Source organism: Exophiala xenobiotica, assembly GCF_000835505.1.
Source record: "Exophiala xenobiotica strain CBS 118157 unplaced genomic scaffold supercont1.5, whole genome shotgun sequence".
NCBI lineage: Eukaryota > Fungi > Ascomycota > Eurotiomycetes > Chaetothyriales > Herpotrichiellaceae > Exophiala > Exophiala xenobiotica.
The window spans coordinates 1272160-1298515 of NW_013562490.1; the positions used below are offsets into that span (position 1 = coordinate 1272160).

The window sequence follows — 26356 nt, forward strand, 5'->3', positions numbered from 1 at the left end:
GTTTGTAAGGCCATCATGGATCCAAAATGGACGTACTGGTTCATGGCGTTCTGGGCACAAGCCTTATCTCCAGTCAGTGTAGATGTACTTTTCACTGTCGGCATGCTTATTTTGTCTGATGTCTTCCCGGACAAGTCACAGGCGCTGGCAGGAGCGGTCTTCAACACCGTCGGGCAGTTTGGCCTGAGTTTTGGTGTTGGTCTCTGCCAGCTGGTAGCCTTGGGGGTGACGGGGAACCAGGGGCAAGCGAGCCATGGCGATCAAAATCAATCAGATGCATCACACCAGAGCTCGGAATTGCCGGAAGGTGACACTTTGCTTCTTCGAGGCTACCGGGCAAGTTTCTGGACAATGCATGGTTTCATGTTACTCTGCACAATAGTCGCCCTTTTCGGGTTGAGGAGGGTCGGCAAAGTGGGCCTGAAGCGAGACTAAAAGTAAATCGTGATGGTGCCGACCCTATCGATCCCCTCCGAGTCCCAGTTCGCTGGCTCTGGCTAACGGCAGATTTCGAAAGAAGAGAAGTCAGTTCTTTGAGCATTTTTCTTGGATCCATAAAGAGCAGAACGGGAAGACCCAACACGGATTTCTTGTTCGGTATGTGGCGCAAGTCCATACATACCCTTGGCTTATGCGTGCACTTACAGGGAGTTGTGATCAACGAAGATCCACGAGACCTGCATGGCGCGAGCCATCCCCAACAAAAGAAGAATCCTATTGATCGATACAAGCTAAGTACTGGGTCAAGCCTCTCCGCCAGGCTTTGGAGACGGATTGACCGTGAGTTCGATTGAGTAAAAAAGAGAGCATGAGATTGATCAATCCTGGGGTCTGTGACTATTATTTGGCGCACGGCACACTGCACTTTCTACCTGGGCGCCTCCGTATTTCCTGCCGGTCAGTGGTCACATCAGTCGACAAACCCACTGCCTCCGCTACATGGCAGGACCGTGACCCATTTGGTTTGCAAGACCTTGTCCTGTTCAATCTCCTTCTTGTGAGCCTCCATCTCCTCAATGTCCCAATTGATGCTGGTCAGCGAGCCGCGGAGGTAATTGGCCCTCTCCTGCGCCAGATACAAAGCCAACCCTCCCGTCTGCTCCGCCTGGTCTTTGGCGAAGGGGAGAAACTCGGCATTTTGGTCGTTTAGAGCCGTGTGCACAACTCCGGGAAGCAGAGTGAACGCGCGCAAGGTTGGAAATTCTAGGTTATGGCACGGGTGTGTGAGCAAGAGCACGTTCATTCAAGATGAGATGACACTCTAGGGAGGGGAAAGAGCCCCTCGAGGGGAGGAAAAGCGCTTACCCGTGTGGACGAATTCCATGTACTTGTGAGCGGCCAGCTTGGCTGTGCCATATGCCGAGTTGCCCGGCACGGTCACCCCTGCAAGACCCGAGTTGACGTTGATCACGGTACCGGTAGGGTTCTTGGGGTCGGGTTGGCTGTTGATATAGCTTCTCACGGTGTTGTGTAGGCCGAGAACGTTGACCTCCTAATGATGGGGCGCGACAACGTCGTCAGTACCAGGGAGGACATTGGTCAAGTTGGGAAGGACCCAAAAGGGAAGGAAAAGGGGCACCTCGTACATAGACACTCCACCATGTCGAAACTTTTTCTTCGTTGGACAGCACTATAGGAGACACCCATCCTGCATTGGCGAGCACGACATCGGGCAAGCGACCGAAACGGTCAATGGTCTCTTTGTACATCTTGTCCGTGTCTTCGTCGCGGGAAATGTCGGCCGAGATGGTGAGGACTTTGGATTTCGCCGCTCCCGAGATCTGCCTACCAAGGGCGTCTGCGGTCTCGTCGAGGACATTCTTTCTGCGTCCGACTATGACCACGCCCTCGGCTCCTGCTTGGAGCCAGATTTTGGCCGCTGCCTGTAACGGTGGTTAGGTCTGTCTCGGCTTGGAGGGTTCTTCTCGAATGATGGCGGGTCCCTTTTTCACTTACAGCTCCTATTCCGGTCCCTCCTCCCGTGATCAGGATGATCTTGCCCTTGACAGAGTTGTCCGGGTTTTGTGGTGATATCTTATCATACACCTCCCGGTAGATCTTCTTGGTAAGTTGGAAGGGCAGAGTGTACTGCAGACTTGGGTCCGCGCGGTCAGTGATGGCTGCCATTGTTGCTGGAAGGGGTGTTCTTGAGATGCTTGATGATTGCTAGTCAGGAAATGTGACGGATGTGTTTTCGCTTGGTAGTACTTTGCGAAGAAGGAGAAGAAAGTATTCAGAGACTTCGATGGTGGTACTTATAGTTCGATCGTCGAGCATGTGTGTCCTGCTTGATCATGTCCTCTGCTCCGCGTCTCGGTCGGTCGAATGCAGACCTTCCTTCGGCATGAATTGGGTGCCATTGTCACGCTGGCACCTAGCTCAGCACGTTGGCTTACCAGGAGTGGGTGTTTCCATTATAAACCTGCTACGAATACAGAGCGATCGGATCTGGCTTACCGCCGCCTCCTGTGTCCAAAGGAGCACGGGGCTCGGGACGTGCTGCCAGATAGTACTCCTCCAGATAACTTCCGCGGACGACGAGGACGACGTGAAGATGTTGGCTTACCTTGCCTCTCATTGCGTGGCTCCTGGCGGTGACGTACTTCCTTCGCAAGGTGTATGCAAGGTGTGTGCAAGGTGTGTGCAAGGTGTATCCAAAGCTACACCTTCCAGCCAAGGCCCGGACGAAACGAAGTCAAAGCACGTACCGCGCATGAGTCCAAACTGGAAGCTGGGAATATCCATACTACAAATAGACCATGCACTAGTTTAGGAAAGACACTCGGAGTGCATACGGTTTTGGCAACACCTATTGGTGCTAGGAGGGGTTCCTCTGGAAGCACCTCATTAGTAATGACGGCGGAGCGGAGCATCACCGGAATCCCATAAGGCTCCGGAGCCTCCTGGATTAACAACCAAATTCCACGGGCAGGACGCAGGGGCAGTATAACATGCTGACACATTTCATACGGACGATGTAGGCCTGACTACAGATGGGTTTCGGGAAGCAACATCACTCATGGTGCTTTATCCTTCACTGTTCTTGTGGTCCACAATTGCGGTAGTGTGCTCCGACGCCACCCATACCGTCCGTCGAAAACAAGCCGGCAATTGTATGGAAAGCAGATTGCAGGGGCACAATAAGGTAGACCTTGACGCGTGGCTCATACTTGTCTCTACGCATGGATATCATACATGACCATGAATCGTCATAGCTGATGAACTCTATAGGAGAAACGCTCGCGGTTTTTGTTTTGGGTTCATAAGCAGAAGACTGACTGATCACTCCGCGCCATGCCGATGCCACCAAAACCTCAAATCTGCCTTCTTGCTCAAGCACTGCCGTTGGAAGTGACCTGCGGAGCCTTGACCTCGCCTCTGACACCGCCTTTGCCACCAACAGGTCGAGCTGTAATCGACATGGACATCTCAGCATCGACGTTGACCATGACTTCTACCTTCGATTCCTTCTTAAGATCTCTGAAGACAAATTCGGCCAGTACTTTCTTTGGCTTGTAGATCTTCTCACGAATCTCCTCGGGTTCATCATCCTCATCAACATCAGAGTCATCTTCATCTTCGTCCTCTTTGGTGCCATTCGTCTCGGGTTTCTCCTTGGGTTCTGGCCGCGTGACCTTGATCTCCCGCTCCCCTTCACTGATGCGAAGCAGAACATTTCCTTCAAGGCCTTCAATGACTTTCGTTCTCCGCGCGGGAACAGCAGTGTCTGGTGGGATGATAACCGAGATCGAATCGCCTGGCTGTCCAGTCACTTGGTAACCAATGGCAGCCGTCAAGTGTGGTGTGACGGTGACCATTTCGTGCGTTGACTGGTCAATATCCTCCTTGTCAAACTCCTGGATCAAGGAAGCTTGCAAGGCAGCCCCTCTTGCAGAAAGTTCGGATGGGTTCAACGCTGACGGAGTGGTCGTAGGTGCCAGAACTTGAGTAGTCTCGGGGAAGATGGCCTCAACGTTCTTCGCGATCTTCGGCGTGTGCGAAGTGCCGCCAGACAGGACAACTTCATCGACATCAAGCACATCGAGATCAGCTTTTTTGATGGCTTCCTCGATGAGCCTGGTAAATCGACCAAATGTCTTCAAAGCAAGTATCTCATAACGACTTCGGTTGATGGACGATCGGAAGTCAACACCATCAGCAAGGCTTTCCACACTGAAGGCAGCACTAGTACTTTGACTGAGAGCCTTCTTCACAGCTTCAGACTCCAGCTTCAACTTGGCCAAACTCCTTTCGTTCTTCCGCGGATCAGTCTTGTTCTTTTTCTCAAATTCTTTGGCGAAGTGATCTGCCAACACCTGGTCCAGTTGAGCCCCACCCAATTCATAGTCATGAGCAGTCGCCAGGATGCTGTACATTCCACCTCTTGAAGCGACAACGGCGACATCGGATCGGTTGCCACCGAAGTCTGCAACCACCACGGTTTTGTCCGCCGCAGCATCGGAAGATCGCGAATCGTATGCCTGTAGTGCCGCAATGGGTTCGGGAATGAATTGTAAAATTTCAACTTGGATGGCTGCCGCAGCTTTGGTCAAGGCAGCCTTTTGCTCTTCGCTGGTGTCTGTGGGCACAGCAACAACGGCTGCATTGACGGTCTTGCCAGTAAAATCGGATGCAGAATTCTTGAGCCGTCGCAGATGTCGTATCGCAACTTCCGGCAGTGCTATTTTATTTTCCTGCTCGTCTTCCTTCTCCTGTACGGAAAACGTGATTTGACCGTCGATCTCGAGAGGATGGGCAGAGGCATGGCAAGGTGTAGGGTCTATCGACTTGTAGTCTTTCCCAATAAAGTCTCTGAAGTATGCGATTGTGTTCTTGCTGTTACGGACCAACTGGGCTTTTGCTTGTGTTCCGTGAAACTCTTCTCCCCCAACGTATGAGAGGATCGAGGGGATCTGCCGATCTCCTTCTTCGTTGGCAATGACCTCGACTTTTCCTTCGCCCGAGATATGTGCTATCGAACTGTAGGAATTTCCAAAGGAGATACCAATGGCGTAATGTTCGGGTGACCCTACGGCCACCCCGTTCGTGTCGTCGCTCATGGTTTGGCAGACGCCTCCGGATGCTGGAGTAGGTGGGTTTTGGAGGGGAAGAAAATAAAGAAGGTGAGTATCTGAGACAAATGTCGCTGTCCGCAGATATCCTACAATGCGCACCTGAAGACTGAAGATTGGAAGAAAACCCTTGGGAACTTTTTCGAGCCTTGCAGAGGGAAATTTCTTCCTCACGGCAGGTTAGCCGAATGCAGCCTCGTCAATGCCAAGACACTAAGCCAATATCAGCAGATCCTCCTTTGAACTCCCCCTTGTCTTCTTCTCTTCAGAACTCCCGTTGCTTCAAACTAGCAAAAAATTCCATGTGCTATGTACGAGATGATGTACAGTACAAGGTACTGGAAGGTAGCAAGGTGCAAGGATAGATTGCAGGGAAATTCCCCGCCCAATCACTTCGCGAATATTTACAGATGTTTAGATCAGAGGGAAGTACGGCTCACGTATCAACCGCATGTCACGCAGCAGGGGTTCTTCAGCATTGGCGGCTCGATGTCTCTGTGAGCCGCAAAGGATGGCCCGGCAGTTAGCCGATCATGCGTGGTGCCACCACTTGCGCTCTAACTTCGTGCTGTCGGTCAATCGATCCAACCAGATTTTGCTCAATGCATGGATTACTAACTTGGCCCATCGGCATCGGGTACACCTTGCCCTGACTCGAGTTGGAAGCTTCACCCGCTTCGTGCCTGTGACGTTGACGAATCCGTACTGACACCCTCCTGCTCCTCATCGGTGCGGGTGTTCTCGGACATTCGCTCTTCCCGGCTCCTTCTCTCCGCAAACAGCGCAAGCAAGCCCAAGTCATATGTGGCTTTGAGAGATCCAGCGGCGACAAAAGCGACCCAGAAATAGTTCTTCGTGCCGAGGACGCCGGTGATCACGGGACCCAGACTCTGAGCGCATGTCTTGACGACGTTGATGGTGCCCATTACAGCTGTGCGTTCGTGAGGCAGCACGATGGCAGCAAGGAACGCCGAACGCGGAGCCACGTCCATGACTTGCGTGCAGGCTCGGCCAATGAGGAAGACTAGTGCGCCAGGCAGCGTCGCGGGGATGGGGATCAAAGCCAGGCAGATGGCCGAGGGCAGGTGGGTGAATACCATAGTCTGCGCGAATTCGATGGGTCAGTCAGGGGTGGTCGAAGGGTGTGGAATAAGGAAGGGGGGAGGGTGAGTGAGTGTTACCTTGACATTGCCGATCCTCTTGGAAATGGAGGATGCCACAAGCATAGAGAGAGCCGAAATGACTCCTGTCACCGAGAAAATCGACCCGAGCTTGCCTTCGGACAAGTTGAACCTGCGCTTGAAATAGTATGTCACCCACGAGCTGTACGGAGCATCAAGTCAGCATCAGGACGGTCCGGATTGCAGGGTGGTAGGTGGCGGGTTACTTACACAGGTGCTAACCCGGAAGCGAAGTTGTCAAAGGCAAATAGAATGCACAATTGAACAAGAACGACTTTGCTTTCCTTGCTGATATCCGGCAGCAGCCTCCATCGTTTCTTCTTTTTGTCGTCCTTGCGTCCGTCATGCGCCCCTCCAAGTAGAGGTGCTGTCTCTGTCGAATTGGCCGACTTCGGCTGGGTATGGACCTCGCATTTCTTACTCAGCAGGAGAGCCAGGCAGAGCTTAACCAGGCCGACCACAGTGTAGACGAAGTAAATGATTCGATAGGCGTCGATGGAACTGAAATGTTTCTCGTCCCGTAGGAACGTAATGAACCAGCCACATCCGACAAATCCCAACGCTGTCCCTGCAGTTCCAATCAACGAGTACCAGGCATAGATGTCGCTTCGGTCGGTGCTGGCTGTAAGATGGGCGAGGGTTGATTCTTCGATGGCTCGAAACGGTCCAATCTCATTACCGCTAGTGTTCGTCGCTCTGGTCAGTACGGAAAAAAAATCCGGACGTGAAGGAAGCTTCAGCAGGGCAGGAAGCTCACTCACCTTGGACTAATCACCCCAACGATAGCACCTGCAAGAAGCACCCAATAATTTCCGCAGAGTCCGAACACAAGCCCCGCAACGCTCATCAACGCAGCTCCGAGCACAAGGATCCAGCGTCGGCCGAGTTGGTCGGCTATAAGCGTCAGGAGGAAGCTGATCAAAACATCTCCAACAAGCGTCAGAGTCATGAACAACCCGATCCTGGTGTCGGAGATGCCCAGGTCGGAGAGGTATGAAGCGAGGATCAAGGTCGAGCCGCCGTAGGCAAAGAGACGCACGAAGCGCTGGAGGATCAAGATCTTGGTGTCGGCTGAAGCATGAAACAGGGTGACGAGGCCGAGCTCTTTAAGCAGGGCTCGCAGCGGCCGAAGGACTGCGGATTCCTGTTGAGACTCTGGAGTATCTCTCATCGTGAGTTTCAGGTAGTTAGTACAGCTTCAGTCGTAGTAAATTCCTAAGGTGATTGAGTGAGTGGTCTTGAAAGGTCTTGAAAGGTCTTGAAAGGTCTTGCTTCTCTTATGTCATGCTTCAACCAGGTTTTCGGTTGGCAAGTCACCGCCCAAATCTGATAGGCACCTATTATGTCGCTGTTTCTAACCAGAAAAGGAAAATATGAGCGACTGATGGCGATGGCGATGGCGATGTCAAATGCAATGCTTCGACTATCTGCATACTGTTCTCGATTGCTTCTTGATGACGCCTCTTTATCTTGCTGAAGACGTCCATTTCATGGCCATATGGCCCCATTGCAATCACAACTCACACACAAAACACAGCCCGTTAACTCGTGGCTCTTCCCGTTTGGATATCCCTGGGGTTCCATAGGGGCGCATTATCCGCTCCCTTCCTGTCATCACGGTTCTCCTCCCAAATCCCATCCTGCTCTTTCCACTTAGATATCTCTGGTGTCCCATAAAGGCGCATCATTTGCAGCCCCCTGTCATCATCGTTCTCCTCCCAATCCCATCCTGCTCTTCCAAAAATCCTGCTCCTTTCCGTTTCCCAACCCCAAGCCCCCTCTCCCTCTCTGTCCATCCCCTTACTCCTCCTCGCTCTCTTCCTTGCTGCTCTCCTCCTCCTCCTCCTCCTCCTCCGCCGCCGCCGCCGCCGCCCTCCTCGCGTCAGCGATCATCTGTTTCAAGAACCCAGACGCTTCGAGTCTGGGTGCACCATGCGCCGTCTCATGGTACGCAGGCGTTGTTGCCGTCTGCGGCGCTCTTGAGACGGGCCCGGCCGAAGTGGCCACCGGTGCTGGTGCTGGCACTTGCACTTGAGCCTGGCCCCGCATGGGGGTTGGCGGCAAGTTTGCCTCGAACACCATTCCAGACGACGCTGGTCCTGGAACAAATTGCCGCGAAGGCACCACCGGGACTGCCACGGTTGGTGGCGCGGTCGGATTGAACACGAACACTGGACTGGTGTTCTTCAGATTCTCGAAGGCGTTTCTTCGCGGAGATTCCGCTCTTGCCGGTTCTGCCGGTCTTGTCGGGCTTGCCAGTCTTGTTGATTGTGCCGTTCTTGTCTTGCGTTGAGACACCGGCTTCAGGATGGCTCGGCCAGGCACTGCTGGCGCGGATCTGCTGCTTGACGGCTCAGTGTAAAGGTCGCCAACCTCTGCCTCCAACTCCTCATAGTCCTCGTCACTGGGCACATATGAGGTAGGCGCGGAGGTCCTCTCCTCCTGTTCAGCGCCTGTCGATGGGTTGAGGCTTGATGCCCCTTCCTCCATGTTGGTGGTCTCGGCCGGAGGTCCTGTCGGCGGCTCACACGGCTGGTCGTTTTGGATCTCCTGGAGGAGGAGCACTCGCGAGTCCACGTTGTCAGCCTCAGTGGCTGCAGTTTCCAGGTCTCCACCAACGGGCGATGCTTCTGTGTACCCACATGGGGTGGCATCATCGTCCATCTCCATGGTCTGGTCGGCTGGGGCTTGATTTGCATCACCAGCAGAGAACAAGGCAGAAGCATTCTGCAAAGGTTCGGTGTTCTGTCCTCCATCGAGAAGGGAGGTATCTATCCACGAAGCCCAGTCGATATCATCCGCCATGTCCATGGCATGGTCGGCTGGGGCTGGAGTTGGATGTGCGAAGGAGAACATCCCAGGAGGAGTCAGTGTTGGCTGACCAAAGGCGAAGGCAGGACTGGTTTGCATGTTCTCATCAAAGGAGAACGCAGGAAGATCCGGCAATGCATAGTCGAGGGAGAAATCAAGAGGAGCACCATGCATTGGCGCTATGCCACTGACTTCAGAAGCTCCCCATGGTTCTTGTCCGAGGAGGCCGAGTCCAGGAATCCCGTTATCCTGGAACGTGTCTTCTTGCTGAGCACCTTCCATTGATGCATCAGCGGGCATTGCCATGTCCGCATCGTCGGTGGTCGTTGGCTGCTCGGCCATCGTCGACTTGCAGGAGGTGTCCATGTTGACTTCGTCGTCAACAGGATCAAACTGGTATGGACTCCAGTGAGAATGCTCAACCATCGTTGGGCCGCTGGCTTCTGCCAAAAAGTCCATACGGTCCTCCTCAAAGTTCTGCTCTTGCCAGGCGAGCTGTGGGCGTGCCTCCTCCAACGTCTGCTGGAGGTTCTGGCCATCTTGGGCCGCACGCAGGCGTTGATTCTCAGCCTGTAGTTCCACGAACTCCTTGCTCAGAGCGCCAAGCTCTTCTCGAGCTTCGATGAGGAGGGCCTCACCGTCCCGCGCGAATTTCTTCAACTTCGCCAGTTCCTCGTCCTTTTCTTCCGCACTTGGCTGTAGCTCGAGATTCTCGAATAATTTAGCCATAAGGTCACTCTGGACCTCAAGGAGACTCGCCTTCACCGACTGGACTTCTTTTCCTTTGTCATGGAGATCGTTCTCCAGGTGCGCGATCTTCCCATCCTTCTCCTGCATTTCCTGCTCTTTGGCCTCGAGGTCGTCCTCAAGCTGCCCGATTCTCTCTTCTTTCTCGAACAGGTCCTCAGTGTACTTGTTGTCCTGGGCCTTGTTCTTCTCGGCGACCGCATCTTTCTGTGCCATCGCGTCTCTCAGCTCTTGCTCTTTGGCATTTGCCTCGTTCCGGAGATGGTCAATCTGCCGCTCTTTCTCGTCGAGTTCCTTAAGAGTGTCGCCAAAACTTTGGTCTCTGAGTTGTTGTTGGAGATCACTGATCTCGGCGTCCTTCGCTTGCTGGAGATCCTTGATTTCGGTGTCCTTCGCTTGCAGAGTTTGCTTAAGCGCGCCAACCTGAGCCTTCCGTCTTGTGAGGGTCTTCAAACCTTGGACGTACGTAACCGTCGTGCTGGAACGCGACTTCATTAGTCGCTTGTGGAGGTTTGTGGCACGGAATTTCGGGTTGAAACGCGGCTTGATCGGTCGCGACGTCTGTTGAGGGACCCGTTCGGCAGGAGAGGAAGGCTGGGAGTGGTCGGGAATCTGGGTTTCAGCTGCAGCCACTGGATCGATGTTATCCTCTGGAGTGGTTTGGACACCCCTGTCTTCGGTAGTCCTTGAACTCTGACCAGAAAAGTTGGGACGTCTAACACTTCTGAAGCGGATGTATGTGTTATGAGAATTCAGTCTTGCACTCGCAGAGTTCAATTGGCGTCTCGTGTCTTCGAGATCTCCTTTGAGTTGTCTTTCGCTCTGAGTTGCGGCATCGTGTGAGTCTCTCTCGGCTCGGAGGCGTTGCTGCAAATCTGCAATCTCGTTTTTGAGTGCTTGGGTTTCATGCAGGCTGCCGGTATCTGATGCTCTTCCATGAGCACTTGCAGGTGTGTATGGTGGTGAGAAGTGGTTGGGTTGCCGTGGAGTACCTGTCAGATTGCGTCGAGATGGCGTCGTGGTGTTGAATGATACCCATCTGCTAGGTGTAGAAGTCTTCCATGAATGGTATGCACTGCGGAAGGGGTCGATGACTGTCACCAAAATACTTGCAACAAGATCCCATAGGAACCAGCAAACAGCTGCGCGGACATACGGCCCAGTGTTGTAAACACGTATCATCACGTGTGTGAAGATCATCATCATGATCCAGCAGAGGCAGGAGAAAAGTGCGCCAAGAGCAATCAGCGAATAGCCGAAACCAGAGGACACGATGGATAGGCCCTTAGGCCAGGAAGCTTGCCACATCGGGCTGATTGTGTTGCAAGTGGATGCGTAAGTTGACTTCATGCGTGACCAGAACGCTGTGATGTCTTCAAGATTTAATCCCGACTTTTGGTGAATGTGCGTCTGTGTGACCGATGTTCTCTCTTTCCGGAGGCGACTGGCAAGGGTGAAAACGGTTATGTTGGTCATGACAGTGATGAGGAGAGCGAAGATGAGAAGGCCATCCCAGGGGTTACGGTCGACAAAGGTCATGTAGGTTGGGTCATGGTGTGTTGTAGCGCCAGTAGCCGATGCGCGGTAAGTGGTTGTAAACACAGTGGTCACTGGTCCAACGACCGTGCTTGTCGAGGCCGAGAGGGTTGTGGTCTGAGTGTAGCGGATGGTTTGAGTGACGAACTCAACCTCCGGTGCCGTGATGGTCAGGATGTTTCGGAAGGTGTTGAAGTTGAGAGCCGACAGGCAATCATTGGTTTTCTCTTGGAGGAAGAACAGCATCGCTGTCAACGCGTAGAGGATGGTGTTGAATCCAGCCATTGCGCCGGTATTCGTGATCTCTCTAATCTAGAGCTTGAGTATGAAGGAGGTATGGAAGTGCTTTAACAAGGTAGATGATGAGTTCAAGAGCAGAGTATGGTAGAGAGAAAGAGTATGGATGTGCTGAAGGTTTGAGAATTTGGGGAAGCGCTTTGTTTTGAAATTCGAGGCTGAGGCAGTGAAATAGTCGAGGGCGGTGGTGCTACTTGGCGAAGGAAAAGCTGGCAGCGGTGGTGAAAATATCGATCCAGTGAATAACCCCATTGATGCCGCATTGCAGTATTGCGTGGCAGGTGCGGTAGAATCATCACTGGTAGAATCAGACTCTCCGCCTAGTGATATGAGGTTCATGATTGTTGTGACATTGACTAGGATCAACCAGGTCAGGATTCTCCAATTGTATCGCGGCCGTTTGGTGTTGGCGACTTCAATAATTTGATATATATATCGAGAATGGAGTTTGCAAAGATCAGGCGTCATTGCCGCAGTTGAGAAGTGCTTTCCACCATCCAGCAATGGTGCGTTTTGCTCCATTGTTGTAGCAGTCCTTTGTCATGCTCATCTTTGTTCACCTAAGACGACCAATGGGCGCAGTGTACAGCTCAACTCAGCTCATGAGCGTAACAAGAGACAAGGACCCACGTCTCTGAAGAATTGGGCTTTGCTCCCAGCCGTGTAAGATATCTGGGTCGGCATATCTGGGGTGCGATGCCGCGTTTGACAGGCGCAGGTTGGCGCCAGACCCAACCGAATCTGTTTGAACATCGTGCAGCCTGGATCCGCCGAATCAATCGGCAGTTTCCATGGTGGATGCCATCGACGTTGCTGGATCACGCCGTCCAGCTCAAACCCACACGAAAGACGCGGTCCAAAGCCTGGCCATGCTGGTCGAGCTCATTATGATGGTCTCAATCGGGTCGAAGCTGGAGGAGCAGAGACCTCGACAGGGCAGGATCTTTGACGTTGGCTCAGTTGCAAGAAACTGTTTCAGCCCCTTGTACAAATGGAAGCTCGAAAGCTGCCCCAGCGGAGCTTCAGAAACAAGAGGATCACATGTTTGCGGTCACGACATCGCTCAGCTGTCGACTCTCACGACGCGATGCAACTGAGCTGACACAAGATTGTCGAGACCCTGTGCTCGAGGTCGGGATCACCACGCCGACATGGCGAAGAGGGTAGACTGGCAGAGCATGATCAAAGGGATTGAGGGATGTTGTTGAGGGATGTCGTCGAAACAAAATCCGTCAGCCTCCCACGTGATGTCACGTGTCGATCTGGTTTTCTTGATCGGTGCTTGGTTGAGGACGATTTTCTCTCATCTCTGCGGAATCATTCTCACAAACATCGTGGAGAGCAGCTGGATCTTCTCGAATCCCATCTGCAATGTTGAGTCAGCTGTGGACACATTGTCCTAGGAACATGAAGGCTGAGCGGCGGAGTCAGAGATGCTGGCAGTCTGACGAAAAGAATAAGGAGCAGAATTTATGGAAAGAAAGCGGGGAGATAACTGTCAGACAAATAGACTTTCCGTAGCTAGCCGTCACGGCTCACCGTCTCAGCCTCGTCCGTCAGTTGGGAAAGGCACATCATCCTTTCACCTGGCCAATTCTCTGAAACATCACCAATGCGCTTGCTATATTGCCCCGCCAGACTTCCATACAAGTGAGACACAGTGCCTGCAATGCAAATGAACGTATACGACCCATCGATTCTTCCACCTCGCATCTCCACCTTCTTGAACAACGTCAACACTACCACGACGCCAGGAGGCGACGACCTAGACCTCTTCTTCCACTGCTGGACGAAACCACATTGCCCGGCCTGTCTCTCGCCATCAAACAAGTATCCGTGTTCATGGTGTGCGACTTCCCAGACTTGTGTGCCAAACACTGTATTCGAGTATCCATTCGGCATCCTCTCGCCGTCGAAGACCGACGAACTGTGTCCATTAGGATGGCGGGAGCGGTGGGAACTCAGGGCCCGCCCGTTTAGCTGTCGCTGCTCTAGCATGACATTCGTCAGTGTGGTCGTCGCTGTACTGGCTACGCTACTCAGCCTCTTACTCATATTGCTTTCTGTTAGGCTGGGTCGATGGGTTGAGCGGAAATGGCGAGCTCGTCGGAAAGGCTGGTGGAGGTTGCGAAGTTGGACTCCAAGGTGGTTGCACAAAGAGCAAAGGGACGTCGCTACGCAGAGTGAAACTATCACCTCAGCTCAGATGCCGACTGAAAACGACGAAAGAACCCCATTACTCGCTTGACTTTAAAGGCGTTGGTTGGCGCTGGGCCTCGGTCAAGTCTGGACCTGGATACAGTACGCCGCCCATCCAATATTGTAGAATCGTTTCATACAGAGTAGCGCGTTTGATACGGCGCATGCACGCCGCGAGGTATGATAAAAAAGTCAACTCAACCCGAGCTCGAAGACTCCTCGGCACCGCCAGGCCCAGCGCACACTTTACTTATCCTATACTCCACCTTCAAGCCTTCATCAGTGAGTATAAACCTGCCCGAACCCACAAACAGCGCCTGCTCCAGAGCCCTATACCTCATCGCCCCTGTTTCGAATGTTATATGTATAACTGCGGGTATTATCAGCACCAACCTTACTCAACTGCAATGGGTATCTTCAAAGGCGCCGGAGGCAGACGAACAAGAATGTCCAAAATCCGTTGACCGTGCATTGGCACTCCGGCCCAGAATCCTCCGCATCTCATTCGTGATGTCGACGATGCCCGTATAGTGCACGTGGATCTCCTACCCGGCACATAGTCATCAGCCTGAGCTCCCTCGGCGGTCTCCAGCAATGAAATTTCGATCGGAAGGTAGTCGGGTATGGCTATGGTAGAGGCCAGCGTACCTCTCCACGAGTATCACTACCAAAAACAATCAATCAGCATCATTGTCGTTACCACACGGCCACGCCCTCATCTTCAACCTCTTGCCCAGCATACCACCTCTCCAGTGGCAGCGAAACCAACAACGACCTCGGCCGTTCACACCACTTGGCTAGGCTTTCACCAGAGCATCTCGTGACTCAGATGCACCGGACACTGCACGACGCCAACCTCTCTACTTCCGATGACTCGTCCCAAGTCCAGCCGAGCATGAAGGGGCTTGCAGCGATGGGTCATACATACGCAACAACAAGATCACTTCTCAACCTCATCCGGCTTCCGTCCGGGTCATTGTGAACATCTAGATATCATGATTCCAACCCATCAGCATAACAATTCACGTAGTCCTCTTGAGCCTCGGACGGGGACGAAGCGAAGCCCCAGGCGAGACGAGCCTAGCACGTAGTCACATAGCCACATAGTGGCCCCATTGACTTCTCATGCCTTGCAAGGGCGGCGTAGATCGGGAACCTTGTACGGAGTAGGCCCCCTTGACTTTCTCACGACCTTGCCGACACACAGCCTCCTCGTCCTCCTCTTGCGTTTAAGGAAAAAAGGGGGGGAAAGGGAAAACGTACAATCCACACCGGGCGCTCTCGTCCACGCATCCACGTCCACCGGGAACCCAGGCTCCGATCTCAGCGTGCCCGAGACCAACGGTACGACCGTCAACGGCGCACCGCGGGACAACGATCCAACGTGCGACGCCGGGCCGATCTGGATCTGCAGGTGCAGTGCAGGTTGGAGGGAGGGGTACCCTGCACCCGTCGTCGGGGGTGAGGGTGTTTGTGCCGTTTGTTCGGGTTCGGAGTCGTGGTCGCGGTCTGGGAGGGCAGCAGACATTGAGGAGGTCCGAAGATAATGATGCTGCTGGTTCGTACGCAGGACGTTGTCGACGTCTACCACTGAAGCCTCGTCGCCGACTAACCCCAACTACCTACCAAGCTACGAATAGGTAGCCGTGGTAGGCAGGAGTGGTAGGTAAGTATTAAATATATTTGAATACTGCATGGCTCGGTGGAAATCTTACCCCGCAGAATGTAAGGCTTACTACCCGATCATAGATGGTACGCACCCGTGGTACGTAGTTGATGACAAGGCAACTTAGGCAGAACAAAGGACGGGAGACACAAGGTATCGTATTTGGTAGGTAGACAAAGCCAAATACTAGTAGGTGTTCATTACCATATCTCATAAAATCATGAAGCCACTTCTTGGGTATCCAGGTTTCCCAATTCCTCAATGCTCAATGCCCAAAAAACAATACAAGGAACCCAATCAAACAACCAAACAATCATCAGTGAAGCATTAACCAAAGTCCTGGTCAATCTCATCATCTGGCTTCGTATGCACAAAAGCCCTCTTGATGAAAGTTTTCCAGAGATGATTCTTCGCCGTCTTCGAGTCCTTTTTACTCTTGCCTTTCTTCGCGATTTCCAAGTCGGGCTGGGCAACAAGATCATCTTCAACTCGATCAGATCTCGGGCTAGGTAGCTTCTCTCTGCCTATCCTCTCGGCAAGGTCCAGCCATGACCGCATCGTCAGATCATTCATCTGATATACACTATCATTTCTTGTGCTGTATTCGACGTGGTAATCGAAGTAGTGCTCGGGATCCTTCTTGTTGCCGTCACTGTGCATGTTCTCATGCACTCTCGTCAGGTTGGAATAGTACTGCGTCCAGGAAATAAGAGAAAGCGGTTGGGGCGAATAACCCGGACCAGGAGGTGATGATTTGGATGGTGGCTTCGGTACTGGAAATTTCGGCTTCTTGTGCTTCTTCTTTTTGCCCTTCTCTTTCTTTTTCTTCTTCAGGTCGTGCATGTCGTCTGCAGGCGACCCGGCCTCCTCGTCGGCATCATCATCCTCGAAAATAAAGTCTTCAATTTCGTCAATAGTGGCTGTCTCGGCCACCTCCGCAAGCGTCCCTACTGCCCCGGGAGCCGGATGGTGGTTCTCTAGACCGGTAATGTTGTACTCGACAACTCGAAGCGTAGGAAAAAAATTGGGAACTACACTCGGCGACACCAAACTCAGACTGAACCTTTCTGCCCAAGGTCCGCCAATCTCCTTGAGAAAGTCGGCCAGTTTCTCCTCATCGGTCGGCTTCTTCTTCTTCTTCTTCTTTTTTTCGATGTCCAATATATCATCCGAGTCTTCGATGTATGAATGACCTGAAGGGGGCTTTGGCAAATTCGCCCACCCTGTCCTCAGCTCGTTTAGGTAGGTTGCCTTCGCAGCGATGCTGAATGTCGCATTCGACGAATCAGGTTCGAATGACTCGGCTGGGCTAAATTCATCGCTGACACCTTTGATCTTGAACTTATATGTCAAGTCTCTCACGTCTTGGAACATAAAGTGGTCAACATTCATGTGGCCAAAAATGGACGTGACGATCACATCCCGGTATTGACGCAGCCACAAGGTGTACTTTTGATAGCAACTCTCGTCCCAGTTTTGTTTGCTTTCTGTTCTGGCGGGTGGCACATGGCCAATAAGGATGGCTTTCATGCCTCGCTCGCGCATAAATTGAAGCTGGATCCGCAGCCACTCCATATGCTCATAGCCCGGTTCCGACTTCAGGTCGCATCCATCGACAGCCGAGTTCGAGTCGAAAAAATACAGTGTGTTCATGCTGATGACTGCCAACTTATTTGGTATGACTTCTGTGAAGAACCATCCTCCTCTTGCAAAGGAGTGTCGCTGCTCTCCTGGCACAAACTTGTTCCATATACTGCTGTACTCGCGTGTCCACTTGTTCGGGCCAGGCAGGAAGATGTTATGAGGGAGGATGTCGTTGTTTCCGAATGTTGGAACTATAGGGACAACAAAGTCGTTCGTCGGGTCGGGATCGTTTATATTGTCAGGCTTCCCAAAGACCTCGACAAATTTTTCCACCACATATTTATTGAGTTTAATGACCTGCTTGTCTGAACGCGGGTGTCGCTCATCATTGTCATGCCGGGCAGAATCGCCAGTCCATATCACGAAATCAATCTGATCCTTAATATTGTTCTCAATCCACTTGAAGGTCGCGTTGACCAAGGTAAAGGGCGTGTCGCAGTCTGTCACTTCGGCACCGTAATAGTCCGCTTGGCCTTTGCCGGCATGGCAAGCCTCATCTGGATTCGAGCCAGACTTGTAGAATGGGTCGGGGTGGACGTCTATGGGCTCACGGTTAGGACGAGGGCAGGGGTGCCTTGAGTCTCTTGCATACCTGTGATGTGGAGGAATTTGCCCTGCAGCTTTCTAGGACCCGACTGCGATTTCGTCGCCGGATTTATAAGAACCTGCTGAGCTCCCTGACCATGCGCAAGGGGATTTGGAGGCGCTGCTAATGCAAAGGCTGAGAACAGCAGCAGGCCGCCGGTAAAGCGAACCATCCTAAAAGAAGCACACTTCCAACATCAGGCGCAACTGGAGTGATCGAGCCGCAGAAGAGAAATTTGTTCCTGTGAACCATAAAGTCGAAAACAACGTCGTTGAAGAGCCGGATGTGCACTCTTCCACGAAGGCGCAGGTTGCGGATGGCAGGTCGGTAGGTAGAGAGAAGCCAAGAGGATGAAGTCATTCGATTCAAAGGATTCGCGTTATTGTTTGGGCGAATAAGAATGAGAATCCTTCGCTCGCGGACAACATTCCCGGGGCCTGAGTCAGGCACCACGCATGCGTTTTTTGCTGGTCGCCTCGCCCTGGAATTTATCCCCGGGCGTCCCCACGTTGGTCAGGCACCGCTAAGATTTCTGCGAGCCAACCTGGGACTTTTCTGAAGTCTTCGGCCCAGTGGAAGAAGAAAACCGACACAAGAAGGGAAATGTCAGAGACAAAGACGACCGAGACTTTTAAGGGTTTCTGTAAAGACTCGTGTGACACTCTTATAACCAGTAGTCGTTGTCCTTGCACGATGAAATTCGCCCCCAGGGTTCAAGACCAAGCTGACTTTGACAGCACTTTCAAAGGCCAATAAGCCGGGTCTGCGCCTACACGTGGATCCTCAGATGACCTCTTCTTCCACAACCCCCCAAAGCACACAGGACGCACCCCACTGAGGACCTTGGGTGAGGATCGCAGTTGAGTCCTTAGCTAGCCGTCGAGGTGTCCCCCTAGTCGGCAGCTTGCATGGACTGGATCTTGCATCTGACACCACTCAGCCTGGCGCACGCGACACTTTGTAGGATTCCTCCCACGCTACGGCTTGGACTGCTTGGTAAGAGATCCGGTCTTGTCATACCCAATCCGAGTCTTCAGCTCCGACCGCCATAGAATTCGTAGCTGCGCCGTGGCAGAGATCCTTGAGGCATGCCGTAATTTACTGGCATGCGGTAGTCCTCGGGAGGCGTCAACATCTGCTGTGGCTTCATATCTGGGTGGACATTATGATCCTGATTCACCGGAGGACTGGGCAGTTGTGCCATCGTATTGCTGTCATACGAGAACTGAGGAGCGTTCGGATACATGTTGTTGGTCCCATGGTTGTAGGCCACGCCAGCAGTAGGATTAGGAGGGTTGTTGTATTGTCCTGGCTTGACTTCCAGTTGTCGGCTCTTCAATCGTGAGAAGAGCACCGCTGATTCTTGCTCAAATTTTTCCCGCATCTCCGGTATGGCCCATCGATGTCTAGCAAAGTCCAAGATCTCAATGATTTTCCGCAAGAAGATGGTTGCCCGTTGGCCGTTATCCAAGGGGGCGCTGCTGGCAAGAGGTGATCCTTCTCGAATGGCATGTGAGGTCTTGAGCAGACGATCAAAGTCCGACCACATCACCTCCACGAATTTCTGTCCAACATGTTTAGCTCTGCAAATATCGGCATAGGTCAAATATGCGTGCCATGTGACATCTTGAGTGATGGGCTGCAACAGCTCCGCATATTGAGCAGAATACTCAAACACGAGCTCCTTGTTCAGATCCGTCATGCTACTTGCAGGCACTCTTTGATTGGGAGATACAACCAAGATCTGACAATACAGTCTTTCGAGATTGAAGAGCATAAGATGGCGCTGTGACAAATTCGGTGGAATTGTCGAGTACCAGGCATGGATGTCGTTCGACACAGAACTGGCATATGTGGCCGCCGTTGCAAGAGGCCATTGAGTGCGGGAGGACCATCGCGTGGTCTGATAGAATGCAGACTGGACTCGACGGATGTCGAACAGGAAGAGACACGGTCTGATTGAGCGAAGGAACAATGCCGATGGTGAGTTCTCCGTGGCCACGGTTGGAAGCTGCACGTCCGCAGCAGAATCATCGGTGAAAGAAAATGCTCGGTCGAGAGACATGCTCACAAGTCGATCGAGCGCATAAGTGCAGTGAAATATTCGCCGTCGCAGGTCTAGCGTGGTCTTGCTGGTTTTGGTCTCTGGTGGAGGCTCACAATGGAGCCCCAGGTCTATCACAAGCCGTGAAGCCATGCCAACAAGATACCAACTGTCGAAGTGAGCAGGATCCACCAATGCGTATTGAACCAGCAGGAGAAGAGCCTGTACACCCGTGATTGAGCCCGGGTGAAGGACATAATGTGCCAGACTCCTGGCTGCGGCCATATGTTGCAACGCCGTCTTATCATTCTCGTCTCCTTTCCGCTGCGAGCAGGATGCGTATGCAATGGCCATGATTAACCTGACATTCCAGACGTCCAGAGGTGATACGGATGAGGAGTCGTTGTAGATTCGAGAGAGGCTACTCATCAGCTCTGTCTCGGAGAAGAATGGCAGAAGCACGTAAATGTTCTCCAAATAGTGGTTGATCATGGGCGTGATGGCATATCGTGGCGGGAGGCCTCGAGTTTCGACCGGAGGTAATTCATCTCTGGCAGCGGCCGATAGAAGTAGTTTGGCAAACGACATGGTCGAAGTGAAGCCATGGAAATCTCTCGAGGTGGCATTGACCGTCAAGAATCCAAAGTCGCTCACCAGTTCATCGAGATCTGATGCCTCTCTTCGTCGGGTACCGCTAATTCTTCTGGGTTTCTGCGGACGCTGTGCTGAATGTGAGGAAGACGAAGTCCCTTGAATGGCGGCTTCCGTCCTGGAACGTTCAATTTTCTTTTGCAGTCTCTGGGCAGCAGCCTCGAGAGCCGCTACATAACTTCTTTCTTTGCCCCTAGCAAACTCGTCGTTGGCACTGGTACAGCTGGTTCCCTTGCCCGATCGCTCACAAGCGGAACAAGCTGGGAGCTTTCCATCACATTTGATCTTGGCCGACCTGCATCTTGCGCACGCTGCAACGGGCCGGGAAACGCGTAAGGATGGGGCCAAAAGCGCATCAATGGACTCTGTTTTGGCCATGGCGTCGGTTGAGATTGGTACGAGCAATGATCAAGACATTACAGTTACTATTCACGAATTGCGTCCTTGGTGGTCTTGTTGACGGCGTATCAAGGCAGATCGAATAAGGTGCTGAGTATCCGTATCTCGGATCCCAATAAGCTGACTGAGTGAAATATACTCCAATGTACTTCGCACACGAGGCAAGATGGAGGTCGAGATGAAGAGTCAAACACAGCGGTCACGAGTCGATCACGTCTTTCTCTGCCGCGGCCGTTGAAAAGAAGGTTCGAGGGAATGTTTCTGATCGACCGGCAGATTCCACAGCCTTAGAGACTCGGGACTCAGGACTCAGGACTCAGGACTCAGGACTCAGGACTCAGGACTCAGGACTCAGGACTCAGGACTCAGGACTCAGGACTCAGGACTCAGGACTCAGGACTCAGGACTCAGGACTCAGGACTCAGGACTCAGGGAGGGGATGGCCACGAGTGCTTTTCTCGACGTTATCTTGATCGCTGGTGGTCTTGAGGCGACGCGGCACTGAATCCCGCACACCCGAACAAGGGGCCTCTTTGCTGGACCAATATAAGTACCGTGTAGGCGGGGGGTTTTATCAGACTTTTGACATCAATCACCAATAGAACTGCCGGAAGGGAGAATCTTGCTAACAAGCAAATGCACACCACGCAGACTTGAAGCCCAAACCCGCCACTAACGAAACCTCTTTTTCGGCTTCTACATGTGGTAGTCAAGTTGAGGCATCCAGTTGAGCCCAGTTGAGCCAGCCCCCATCAACCCCCCTCGTGCCCCTCCAACTGCCTCAAACTCATGGTTGATGATCCTTCGTCTTGATGGTGTCCTTTGGCAGGCTACTAGTTGGGCGAGTAGCCTTCAATCACCTTTCACCATTGGACATCCTTTTGACGGCTGTGATCTTCAGGCTTTGAAGCTTCAATATAAGCGCTGAACTCTCCCGCCGCCAGCACCAGCCCAAAAGACCCCTTAAAAATTTGCAGCCCATTATTGCAAGCCATTTTGCACGCCATCGCAGACCCTCCCTTTCTCCCGGTCGGTTGGTGGTGGAATCCGTCGCAATCAATACCTAGGTACGCTCGTACATCCCCACGTCTCAAGGTCTGGAAGCCTATTGCACACCCTTGCAATTACTCACAGTGCTAGCTTGCTGTCATACAGGTTGTGCACTGTACTGTGGGCATGCCTGTACTGGGTAGGTTTGTGGGCCAGAACTCTCACTCTTCCGAGCTGGTTCGGCTGATGACCGCTGGAGGATCTGCTTGCTGACAGGCTGCGCAGGTCATCTGTGCCCTACTCATCGTCACTTCCACACCCGCGGGCAGGCCCAATGAACCTACTGTACGCCTCAGCCAGCCCAATGCACAACGACGGCGATCGTCCCATATCCTCGGCTCGTTTAAGCCAGACCATGAACATGACAAACTCCATTAGTTCGGCTCTTGCGCACACGTAGATCGTGCAGAAAATCAAGACACTTGTGTTTTGGCATAAATGGCCGACAGCGAGCATGCCGCCATGGCCGACTCGCCAGAGACGGCGCGATCAAGAGATAAAGTCCACCACACAGTGACAGCATGTGTGAGATGCAGACAGGTATCCATGTGCCCATCTCTCTTGCTGTGAAGGCCGCTGTTAACGCCGCATAGCGAAAGACAAGATGCGACCCAACTTTACCCCGTTGCGAGCCCTGCGAGCGGACCAACGCCCACTGCGAGTATTATGACTCGAGCAAAAATCGGTCCATACCACGAACCTACATCACCTCTCTGCAAGAGACAGTCCGTCGGTTGAACGAAGAACTCAAAGCATTGGAAAACGAGGAGGATTATGAACCTGACCACGAGTCTATGGCGCGGGCGGCTGGCCTCGTGAAATTCAGTGAGAACGATGAATGCCGCTTCTTGGGCCCTTCGAGCGGAATCGCCATCACGCGCTTCGTGATGGAGTTTGCGAAACAGAATGCGGCCCGGAGAACAATCAAAGAGATCGTACCGCATAAGGCCGCTCAGGAAATCAAGGAAAAGTTCGACGCCGAAAGTGAGAAGCCTACTTCAAAGGTATATCCGTTGATAAGCTCGGTGGCCGCCCCAGACCTCCCGACTCGTGATCTGATGGACCGCCTGGTCGAGATATACATGGTCAAGGCTCAGTATATGCTCCCACTCCTCCATGAGCCTTCTTTTCATCGAGATTTGCAAGCCGTTTATAACGGGTCCGACGATCCGACTCTGAACTTTCAAGTTCGCCTTGTCACTGCAATCAGTATGCAGAAACTCGACAAACAGTATGCTGGGCTTGCCGACAGCTACTACCTTGCTGCCTTGCCCTACCTCACAGGAGCCGTGCAAAAGATGGATCTGTCGACGCTACAATGTTTTGCACTCATTGCACAATATTCGCTGCTTACACCCACGAGAACAGCAGCATACTGGGTGGTTGGAATTGCGGCGAAGTTGTGCCAGGACCTTGGGCTATGCGAGGAAGAGACTATTCACAAGCCGCCTTCTGGTGCACGACCGAACGCTCTGGAAGTCGACATGAGGCGAAGGCTATTCTGGATCATAACATCGATGGAATACGGCCTGTCTCACAGTCTCGGAAGGCCTAGCGCCTTTGGGGTCACCGTCGACAATATCAATGTCAACTTTTTCGAGCTTTGCGATGATCGCTTCATCAGCGCCGACGGCTTGCTGTCTGGACATCATCCAATAATGAAGAAGTGTATTTCAATTCATTTCTTCAAAATGAGATTGTTGCAGGCCGAGATCAGGCGGACTTTGTATCTTCGAAGACGCGATACACCCACACAAGATACCGACCCATGGTTTCATCAGATGTTGCAGAAAATCGACGACTGGGTTCGAGATTGTCCGAAGAATGACGAAGGCTCTGGGCTGAGTGAAGCCTGGTAAGTGCATAATTCTGCGAATCCCTGAGCCGAAAAGATCTAACAAGATACGCAGGTTCATCGGTCGCAAGAATACAATGATAGTCTTTATGTATCGGCCTTCGCCTCAAATTCCCAGTCCATCACTCGATGCAGCCCACAAATGCTATGCCGCGGCAATATTCAATATACAGCTCCAGAAGCGCCAAGTGGAAGCACATCTGATCGACATCACCTGGATCTTCACTCAAGCAATTTTCATGGCTCTTAATACGGTCCTCTGGTGTCTGTCGTACCCTGGCATCAGGCAGCAGCATCCGATCGAGGAAGTTCAATTGCATATTCAAGATGCACTCAAAGCAATCGAGCTATGTGCGGATCGCTGGCCAGGTGTCCGATCTGCCGAGCAACTCTACGAGAATCTTGTCCTCGGCTGCTTGAAAGCCTACGAAGCGGATAAGAATTCCGAGTCCCCAGCGGCTTCCGACTATGTAAGCACGGCGACACAAGATGTCAGCTCTTCGACGTCCCAGTTCGCCAACAGCCCTGCCAGTACTGCAAACACGTCACTGTACGGTGCTCAATCGCCACAGTCCATTCACAGTGTGCAAACTCAAGCCGGTGGTCACAACTTCCAGAAAGCCGTCAGCGGCTTCATCGACCACACTAAGCAGGCGTACCACCATCAGCCTGATATAGTCCCAACGACGTCTCAGCCTCAAAACCTCGGCCCACAATACATGCCAACCACAGTGCCGCGCCTCGATATTCAATCTATGCATTATAGCCTGCCTGGCTTCGACCCACAAAATGCGGCAAACTATATCCCCACAACCTCCTCAGGTTCGAGCCCGTGGACATCTGGCCCCATGTTGCCTGGTATCATTCCTGGGCTTACCGGTTCGCCAAACATGAATTATGATGATCTACCTTATTTGGCACCTTTTGGTCAAGAATATTCGCGGTACATGCAGCAGTCATACCCGTCTACATATCAGATGCAATCCCTCAGCCAGCAGCAACAGATGGAGTTGATGGCATCCCTGGAGAGAAGTCAGCTACCAGATGTGTCGAATCTGGTTAGCGATGCTACAACTTTCTACAGTGCCCAACTGCCCTGAGCCCGAGTACGCGTGTGTAGTGACGCAACGAATACTTGTTAGCCCACGTACTGAAGGCAGAAGCTTCCGTCATGGTGCATTGAATCCCACCACCACGGATCTCGTTTCTCTCACCAGCCTTGGCCAGGGCGTTCCTGCCCAACAACTGTGAGACCCCCGCAGATCGATTACTCTTGATGAGAAGTCCGCCGCGACTCTTAAGAATCAGATTCGATCTTAAGGTTGGTCGCGACTGGGCAGTTGATAGTATCAGTACGGACCATTCTACCCTTTGGAGGAGCACATCCGATGCAGCTGCAGGCCGCACAAGACGAAAGTCCGAACTTTCGCTCGACGGCTTTGCAGGGAGACCACAAAATTCGAGTAACATCACAGAAGTGCTTCACGACGCTGCAGTTGTGGCTGGCATACTTATAACCAATCCAGTCTCTTCGACAATGCAATTACATCATCAATACAGCGTGAATTTCGAGCCTAATACACCCTACAGCGGTCTATTGAAACAGGATCATGAGATCTGACAATCGCTGACAAGGATCAAATGGAATTGGGAATCACTATCCGAACAGCCACTTTCTGCCTGGGAGCCTGGTCACCGGTCGCATCGGGCATTGGCTGGATATGGGCTGCAGGTCAAGCCACAGCACTTTGGCCGCCTTGCAGGAAGTCACGGGCATGCCGGGCAGGTGCCTCGGTTGGGAAGTTGTCACCGGAGAGGCTCTCTCCCGAACTTGACTGTGTGAGGCTTACAAGACTGCCCTGTACTAATAACATCACCAAGTCAAAATCACCGATGCAGACAGGCCGTGCCTATCACCAACTTTGAGGTCGACGCTGTTGCTGATAGGTGACTTTGTTCACCGTACTTTTGAAAGGCAGCCTACCAGCCCTATTTATGGGGCATCTGCAAGTCAGATTCGCGCAACTCCGATACGAGGGGCTGTGCACCTTAGACTCCTCTTCTCCTGTGCCATGACCATTAAGACACGCTCCTTGACCATTCCCCTGCAGATGACGATACAATGTGCAGAACTCGCGAAAATTGACGCAGGGTTATGGTCTTCGTCACCCACGGTGCCGCAATAGAAAGTCGGCGCCTGATGCATATGGTTCCATAACTTTGGGTCCTGCATATTGTCCACCTCGGACGACTCTGATTTCGGATTATGACTTCCTCAACGAGGAAGGTCTGCGTCCAAGGCCCGCGAGGCGCAAGCGGACAGTTCCACAAGAGCGAACTGCATGTTGATATACTATGTTCTTCTCCCCCAGATGCCGAGGCCTGCAAACCGTACAAAATATTTGTCGCACGCTCAAGGCTCTTGTCTGCCGGCCAGCATCTTCTACCCAGAGTTTCTTCTTTTCGTCGTCACTCCTTCAAGACCTCTTACCTCATTAATCTTTGTATCCTGAAGGTGAAGTTACACCGCCGGCCGGTCTGAGATTGATTTACACTCACGTTGGATCCTTCTGACCTCCGGCGTGACCTCGAACCCGCTGCACCTTCCCTCCCGCTGC

General features: G+C 52.5%; 8 protein-coding genes across 8 annotated transcripts; 1 reads left to right on the forward strand and 7 right to left on the reverse strand.

Moving 5' to 3' along the window:
- Window positions 1-910: 910 nt before the first annotated feature.
- On the reverse strand, window positions 911-2127 carry PV05_08210 (uncharacterized protein; the record flags this gene model as incomplete). The annotated part of the gene is made up of 4 exons (XM_013457710.1): window positions 911-1203; window positions 1306-1492; window positions 1587-1883; window positions 1957-2127. 4 exons carry the CDS (start codon window positions 2125-2127, stop codon window positions 911-913), a joined length of 948 nt encoding a protein of 315 aa, XP_013313164.1.
- Window positions 2128-3023: 896 nt separating this feature from the next.
- PV05_08211 (uncharacterized protein) lies at window positions 3024-5170 on the reverse strand. Its single transcript, XM_013457711.1, has one exon. The coding sequence runs from the start codon at window positions 5058-5060 to the stop codon at window positions 3333-3335; it is 1728 nt and encodes a 575-aa protein (XP_013313165.1). The 5' UTR covers window positions 5061-5170; the 3' UTR covers window positions 3024-3332.
- Window positions 5171-5473: 303 nt separating this feature from the next.
- Window positions 5474-7482, reverse strand: PV05_08212 (uncharacterized protein). The gene is made up of 4 exons (XM_013457712.1): window positions 7015-7482; window positions 6464-6934; window positions 6254-6395; window positions 5474-6175 (listed from the first exon to the last, which is right to left on the reverse strand). Exons 1-4 carry the CDS (start codon window positions 7422-7424, stop codon window positions 5741-5743), a joined length of 1458 nt encoding a protein of 485 aa, XP_013313166.1. The 5' UTR covers window positions 7425-7482; the 3' UTR covers window positions 5474-5740.
- Window positions 7483-7650: 168 nt separating this feature from the next.
- Window positions 7651-12811, reverse strand: PV05_08213 (uncharacterized protein). Its single transcript, XM_013457713.1, has one exon. It carries the CDS (start codon window positions 11630-11632, stop codon window positions 8054-8056), a length of 3579 nt encoding a protein of 1192 aa, XP_013313167.1. The 5' UTR covers window positions 11633-12811; the 3' UTR covers window positions 7651-8053.
- A 1075-nt stretch (window positions 12812-13886) lies between these two features.
- Window positions 13887-15501, reverse strand: PV05_08214 (uncharacterized protein). The gene is made up of 5 exons (XM_013457714.1): window positions 15107-15501; window positions 14772-14829; window positions 14492-14507; window positions 14286-14388; window positions 13887-14213 (listed from the first exon to the last, which is right to left on the reverse strand). Exons 1-5 carry the CDS (start codon window positions 15369-15371, stop codon window positions 14041-14043), a joined length of 615 nt encoding a protein of 204 aa, XP_013313168.1. The 5' UTR covers window positions 15372-15501; the 3' UTR covers window positions 13887-14040.
- Window positions 15502-15836: 335 nt separating this feature from the next.
- On the reverse strand, window positions 15837-17911 carry PV05_08215 (uncharacterized protein; the record flags this gene model as incomplete). Its single annotated transcript, XM_013457715.1, has 2 exons — window positions 15837-17692; window positions 17746-17911. 2 exons carry the CDS (start codon window positions 17909-17911, stop codon window positions 15837-15839), a joined length of 2022 nt encoding a protein of 673 aa, XP_013313169.1.
- An 861-nt stretch (window positions 17912-18772) lies between these two features.
- Window positions 18773-20812, reverse strand: PV05_08216 (uncharacterized protein; the record flags this gene model as incomplete). Its single annotated transcript, XM_013457716.1, has 1 exon — window positions 18773-20812. One exon carries the CDS (start codon window positions 20810-20812, stop codon window positions 18773-18775), a length of 2040 nt encoding a protein of 679 aa, XP_013313170.1.
- Window positions 20813-22321: 1509 nt separating this feature from the next.
- PV05_08217 (uncharacterized protein) lies at window positions 22322-24838 on the forward strand (the record flags this gene model as incomplete). Its single annotated transcript, XM_013457717.1, has 3 exons — window positions 22322-22423; window positions 22477-23738; window positions 23794-24838. The coding sequence occupies 3 exons, from the start codon at window positions 22322-22324 to the stop codon at window positions 24836-24838; spliced, it is 2409 nt and encodes an 802-aa protein (XP_013313171.1).
- Between the last annotated feature and the right edge of the window lie 1518 nt (window positions 24839-26356).